This window comes from Salvelinus fontinalis, chromosome 28 (assembly GCF_029448725.1).
Source record: "Salvelinus fontinalis isolate EN_2023a chromosome 28, ASM2944872v1, whole genome shotgun sequence".
Taxonomy (NCBI): domain Eukaryota; kingdom Metazoa; phylum Chordata; class Actinopteri; order Salmoniformes; family Salmonidae; genus Salvelinus; species Salvelinus fontinalis.
Window position 1 is genome coordinate 34397959 of NC_074692.1, and position 7500 is coordinate 34405458.

At 43.7% G+C, this 7500-nt stretch overlaps 1 protein-coding gene across 2 annotated transcripts in view; it reads right to left on the minus strand.

Moving 5' to 3' along the window:
* The window catches only part of LOC129826627 (kremen protein 1-like), a 120907-nt gene that overhangs the window by 14971 nt on the left and 98436 nt on the right, over positions 1–7500 (minus strand). For both annotated transcript variants that reach the window (XM_055887549.1, XM_055887550.1), the window contains exon 5: positions 1981–2134. In XM_055887549.1, the coding sequence (XP_055743524.1) occupies positions 1981–2134 (154 nt within the window). The remainder of the gene's footprint in view (positions 1–1980; positions 2135–7500) is intronic.

The window sequence follows — 7500 nt, forward strand, 5'->3', positions numbered from 1 at the left end:
CATATGTAAACTAAACCCTGTCTTACAACTCACCCCAGTGACTCATATGTAAACTAAACCCTGTCTTACAACTCACCCCAGTGACTCATATGTAAACTAAACCCTGTCGTACAACTCACCCCAGTGACTCATATGTAAACTAAACCCTGTCGTACAACTCACCCCAGTGACTCATATGTAAACTAAACCCTGTCGTACAACTCACCCCAGTGACTCATATGTAAACTAAACCCTGTCTTACAACTCACCCCAGTGACTCATATGTAAACTAAACCCTGTCTTACAACTCACCCCAGTGACTCATATGTAAACTAAACCCTGTCTTACAACTCACCCCAGTGACTCATATGTAAACTAAACCCTGTCTTACAACTCACCCCAGTGACTCATATGTAAACTAAACCCTGTCTTACAACTCACCCCAGTGACTCATATGTAAACTAAACCCTGTCTTACAACTCACCCCAGTGACTCATATGTAAACTAAACCCTGTCTTACAACTCACCCCAGTGACTCATATGTAAACTAAACCCTGTCTTACAACTCACCCCAGTGACTCATATGTAAACTAAACCCTGTCTTACAACTCACCCCAGTGACTCATATGTAAACTAAACCCTGTCTTACAACTCACCCCAGTGACTCATATGTAAACTAAACCCTGTCTTACAACTCACCCCAGTGACTCATATGTAAACTAAACCCTGTCTTACAACTCACCCCAGTGACTCATATGTAAACTAAACCCTGTCTTACAACTCACCCCAGTGACTCATATGTAAACTAAACCCTGTCTTACAACTCACCCCAGTGACTCATATGTAAACTAAACCCTGTCTTACAACTCACCCCAGTGACTCATATGTAAACTAAACCCTGTCTTACAACTCACCCCAGTGACTCATATGTAAACTAAACCCTGTCTTACAACTCACCCCAGTGACTCATATGTAAACTAAACCCTGTCTTACAACTCACCCCAGTGACTCATATGTTGTCAGAGTTATTATACAAACCACATACTACAGATTCTCTCAATGATGGGGTGGCAGGGTAGCCTAGTTATTAGAGTGTTGGACTTGTAACCGAAAGGATGCAAGATCAAATCCCTGAGCTGACAAGGTAAAGATCTGCCGTTCTGCCCGTTAACAAGGCAGTTAACAAGGCAGTCGCTGTTCATCGGCCGTCAGTGAAAATAAGAGTTTGTTCGTAACTAACTTGCCTAGTTAAATAAAGGTAACATTTTAAAAAATGATCCAGAGTGGAATGAAGGGTTTTCAACACATCGTGGAAAGATGAGACTGGATTGAGCAACACACATTTTATCGCTATTGTAATTATGTTCAGCTGCAAAATCTGTCTCTCATTATCTAGCAGTTGTCTGCCATAAACCGGATGCTTGCCTATTAAACAGAAATGTAGCATGTATTGTTCTAGAAAAAATCAGCAAATGGTTTTATGACAACAAAGGGAGAGATTTAACATTCTCTTCACATGGCTGTTCTAATAAGTACGTTTTGAGAGTGGTGGTACGATCCTTCCATACTGGGTTATTTGACTTCTTTTCAACGTTAGTTCTGAGATAATTCCATGGTTTGTGGCGTATTGAAGTGTCAGTTTACTGGAATGTCATCTTTTGAAAATACAGTTTTATTTCTCCATGCACCAGAAAATACTCCACTCTGTACACATTAAGTGGCGCACCATATAACTATATGGAGCACCATAGAAGCACCGGTGGGAAGTTATAGCTGGTTTAGATCATGTGTAGTGGATCAGACCAGGGCAAATGATGTCCTACTCACTGTCAAACATGTACACAGACCGAAGCAAATCATGTCCTACTCACTGTCAAACATGTACACAGACCAAAGCAAATGATGTCCTACTCACTGTCAAACATGTACACAGACCAAAGCAAATGATGTCCTACTCACTGTCAAACATGCACAGACCGAAGCAAATGATGTCCTACTCACTGTCAAAGACGATGACCCATCCATCTCCCCCACAAGGCTGGGTGTGGTCACCGAAACACACGTGGTTGCATTCCATGCTGGGCGCCTTGCCATGGAGACGCAGGTCCAGGTTGTTGCCACAGAAACAGGCATAACCCGACTCCATCCCGGCAAGCTTTGAAACAGAGAGAGAAATGCAAATCAATCAACAGATAAGAATTTCAAATCTAACTTTATTTGTTTAGCACTTGTGTAACGCTTCACAAGAGGGTCAGACCTTCCCCTTGACAAAGCACTGAGAAAGAAATCATCATTTGGATGAGAGAAAGAAACAAAAAAACAAAACAAAAATTAAGAGGAACCAGATTTTAGAGGGGAGCCTGAACCACCATAGACCAACACTTATGGAGTGATACTAGTGCCAACAGAAACGTAACGTGAATCCAGTCCATAACGTCTGGAGAGCAGATAAGCCGGAGCAAGACAGATATGGCACATGATCACAGTTATAGTACCATCTAATGTTAATAGGCTTTCAGAATGATTCCATAACCCCCCCCCCCCCCCCAAAAAAAAAGGATTGTTTTTCTGTACTGAAATTAAGGCTTTTGATGATAATAATGTGGTCTGGTTTAGTTCGGTGCTTCGAGACAAACAGAAACAGTCACTCCCTTTGGATATGTCCCAAAAGGAACCCAACCTATTTCCTATATGGTGCACTACTTTAGACCAGAGCCCTATCGGTCAAAAGTAGTGCATTACATAGGGAATGGAGTGTTATCTGGGATGCAAGGTGACTCTTTGAGTACCATCTAAACATCAGCCTGAAATAGCATGGCCCTCAGACCGTTTAACGTTCATCTCTTAGTCAAACACAGCACACATGTCCTAAAGCCGTGCTGCGCTGGGCTGCATTAAAATGAGAGAAAGAATTAGAGGGTGGGTTCCAAATGGCACTCTGTCCCCTATGTGCGCTCCTCTCCTAGGGCCCTGGACAAAAGTAGTATGCTATAAAGGGTAATAAGGTGCCAATTGGGATTTGGATGACAGTCAAAACTCTTTAAGCATGTTGAACTTCCTTCCAGAATTCAAATGGAACCTAGTCATGCTCAGCACAGTGTGCGCACACACACACACACACACACACACACACACACACACACACACACACACACACACACACACACACACACACACACACACACACACACACACACACACACACACACACACACACACACACACACACACACACACACACACACACACACACACACACAAATTAATTCATACGAAGGTACGGCATCACTTTCCCTCATTCTGAAAATACTCTCATGAAGCTGGAATTTATATAGCCAGGATCCTCTGTGTGTGTATGTGTGTGTGTGTCCAACTCTGCCAACCGAACCAAAAGTAAAGGCTGTGGGACATGAATCACTGCTTCATCATTACCTATTTATCAGGTAAAACCCAACGTGAATTCCTTTGCGTTAGCGAGCAGAAAATGTTCGCTTAGCGCTTCTTAATCACGGACTGTCTGACTGACTCATGATTGAATATGGTTGTTTGTCAAAGTGTAGTCAGTTAAGACAGATAGATGTGGTGGTCTCAGGCTGTTGACATTGCATCACAACACACCATACTACATCACATCACATCAGTGTCATCTGTGGAGAGGGACTGACACGCACACACACACAGACAGACAGGCATACATGCACACACAAGACACACACACACAAACACGGACTGACTGTCACTGTTCATCAGCGCAGAGGGCGTCTGAGAGATGGGTCTGACCCAGGTCCAACCGGATGTGTTCACACACAACACAAACACCTGCCACTGTTTAGTGTAGCCATGGTCAGTAGACAATAGAAGACCAGTGTAACCATGGTCAGTAGACAATAGAAGACCAGTGTAACCATGGTCAGTAGACAATAGAAGACCAGTGTAACCATGGTCAGTAGACAATAGAAGACCAGTGTAACCATGGTCAGTAGACAATAGAAGACCAGTGTAACCATGGTCAGTAGACAATAGAAGACCAGTGTAACCATGGTCAGTAGACAATAGAAGACCAGTGTAACCATGGTCAGTAGACAATAGAAGACCAGTGTAACCATGGTCAGTAGACAATAGAAGACCAGTGTAACCATGGTCAGTAGACAATAGAAGACCAGTGTAACCATGGTCAGTAGACAATAGAAGGCCAGTGTAACCATGGTCAGTAGACAATAGAAGACCAGTGTAACCATGGTCAGTAGACAATAGAAGACCAGTGTAACCATGGTCAGTAGACAATAGAAGACCAGTGTAACCATGGTCAGTAGACAATAGAAGACCAGTGTAACCATGGTCAGTAGACAATAGAAGACCAGTGTAACCATGGTCACTAGACAATAGAAGACCAGTGTAACCATGGTCAGTAGACAATAGAAGACCAGTGTAACCATGGTCACTAGACAATAGAAGACCAGTGTAACCATGGTCAGTAGACAATAGAAGACCAGTGTAACCATGGTCAGTAGACAATAGAAGACCAGTGTAACCATGGTCAGTAGACAATAGAAGACCAGTGTAACCATGGTCAGTAGACAATAGAAGGCCAGTGTAACCATGGTCAGTAGACAATAGAAGACCAGTGTAACCATGGTCAGTAGACAATAGAAGACCAGTGTAACCATGGTCACTAGACAATAGAAGACCAGTGTAACCATGGTCAGTAGACAATAGAAGACCAGTGTAACCATGGTCAGTAGACAATAGAAGACCAGTGTAACCATGGTCAGTAGACAATAGAAGACCAGTGTAACCATGGTCACTAGACAATAGAAGACCAGTGTAACCATGGTCAGTAGACATTAGAAGGCAATAGAAGACAATAGAAGCACCAGTGAGACCATACATTTTCAGCTGTCTGTTACGTGTCGTCATTTGATGCGTCACTGAATTCAATTGAAATGTGAGGATGGTTATAAACATAGAAATACAGAGTCTAGAACAGTGGTCACCAACCAGTCGATCGCGATCGACTTGTCGATCTCCAAGGCATTTCTAGGCATTTCTAGGCTAAGGTTTCAGTAGAGACCAAGCTTACCTCGATTACCGAGAGGGCGAAGGGTTGAGTAGAGCCCAAGCTTACCTCGATTACCGAGAGGGCTAAGGTTTGAGTAGAGACCAAGCTTACCTCGATTACCGAGAGGGCTAAGGTTTGAGTAGAGACCAGCTTACCTCGATTACCGAGAGGGCGAAGGTTTGAGTAGAGACCAAGCTTACCTCGATTACCGAGAGGGCTAAGGTTTGAGTAGAGACCAAGCTTACCTCGATTACCGAGAGGGCGAAGGTTTGAGTATAGACCAAGCTTACCTCGATTACCGAGAGGGCTAAGGTTTGAGTAGAGACCAAGCTTACCTCGATTACCGAGAGGGCGAAGGGTTGAGTAGAGACCAAGCTTACCTCGATTACCGAGAGGACTACGGTTTGAGTAGAGACCAAGCTTACCTCGATTACCGAGAGGGCGAAGGTTTGTGTAGAGACCAAGCTTACCTCGATTACCGAGAGGGCGAAGGTTTGAGTAGAGCCCATAAAACCTGACTATAAGGTTGTAATGGTCGTTGAAACTCTGACAGAATAAGAGCAACTCTTCGATACTAACTACTAGTCTGCAGCTAGAAATTCTGTACCATTGAATGCGAAGGCTAACAACTGCCCAAACATCTATTCTATAAGAACAATGTGATGGGACTCTGAAGTATCCATTCTAACCACGAAAGACGAGCATATGAACTTCCAACAGAAAGAAGGACGATTCCGACAGAGATCACGACGACACACAGAGCGTAAATATATATATTGATTGCAATTATTCCCGAATGAGTGAGCGTTCATGTGCAAAGGATTAGCATTTAAATTGTTATAATTATCAACTGTGTAGTGTCTTTAGTCTTTCGCACCCTTCTCAGTCCACACCCACTTCCCTTTGTCTACCAAGCCGTCATACCGGTTTAGCCCACTAGGGAACCTCCCCTATCATTTCCTTGTAACCATATCGACTGTTTGTTTGTTTATGCATTTCTATGATTATTTAGTTAGTAACTAAATGATTAAGACAATTGATGTATGGATGATTCATAGTAAAGGCTGGGTTCGTGCAGATAAACAATTTACGACGTTTGGAATGAGACTAACGTGAGGTAAAGAATAATTCATTAATTAGAAAACTAATTGATCAGATATTAAAATATCTGAAAGTTATATTAGGAAAATTATAACTTTGTAATCTTTCCTTGGTGCCCTGACATCCTAGTTAATTACATTTACATGATTAGTTTAATCACGTAATAATAATTACAGAGAATTGATTTGATAAAATAACAGTCTTCAGTTTAATGATACCAAAGACACAACAAATAATTGAATAATATAGCTGTCTAAATTTATTTTGCAACGCTCGCCCACGCGACGCGAGTGGTGTAGTCAGCCTTTAAAAGAAAGCTACGGCAAAAAATTGATAATGTGAGATTTAAAAACATTTAAAACCATGATTAGAGAGAGACTGTCAACGAATACAGCAAAGAGCTGCTGTTTTTATGAGTGAGGTCATGTTTAAGTTCTTACTCAGCACTGTCAACACTTTCTTTTTAACACTTTTATAAGCCATAAAATGTGCGTTCTTCCTATTTCCACTCAGCGCTACAACAAGCAGTGTAGCAGTAATGAATGAGTAGGAAAGTGGATCTATAGGCCTCATTATTATTAACGGCTTGGGTCTTTTTTAATATCGAGGAATATTTAACTTTCTCTGTTCATAGGAGTAACAACATGAATTTGTGCACGAGGAACTGTGTGTGACTCAAGTTTTGCCATCAGCTGGAAGACGGGCCCCTTTTTGTTCCGTGTCAGTGGAGGAAAGGGAGAGCGGAGGGATGTTGAGAGATGGACCCTCAGTCTGCTGCTCTCTCCCTCCGCTGAGACTGACCCTCAGTCTGCTGCTCTCTCCCTCCGCTGAGACTGACCCTCAGTCTGATGCTCTCTCCCTCCGCTGAGACTGACCCTCAGTCTGCTGCTCTCTCCCTCCGCTGAGACTGACCCTCAGTCTGCTGCTCTCTCCCTCCGCTGAGACTGACCCTCAGTCTGCTGCTCTCTCCCTCCGCTGAGACTGACCCTCAGTCTGCTGCTCTCTACCTCCGCTGAGACTGACCCTCAGTCTGATGCTCTCTCCCTCCGCTGAGACTGACCCTCAGTCTGCTGCTCTCTCTCTCCGCTGAGACTGACCCTCAGTCTGCTGCTCTCTTTCTCCGCTGAGACTGACCCTCAGTCTGCTGCTCTCTCCCTCTGCTGAGACTGACCCTCAGTCTGCTGCTCTCTCCCTCTGCTGAGACTGACCCTCAGTCTGCTGCTCTCTCTGTCCGCTGAGACTGACCCTCAGTCTGATGCTCTCTCCCTCTGCTGAGACTGACCCTCAGTCTGCTGCTCTCTCTGTCCGCTGAGATTGACCCTCAGTCTGCTGCTCTCTCCCTCCGCTGAGACAGACCCTCA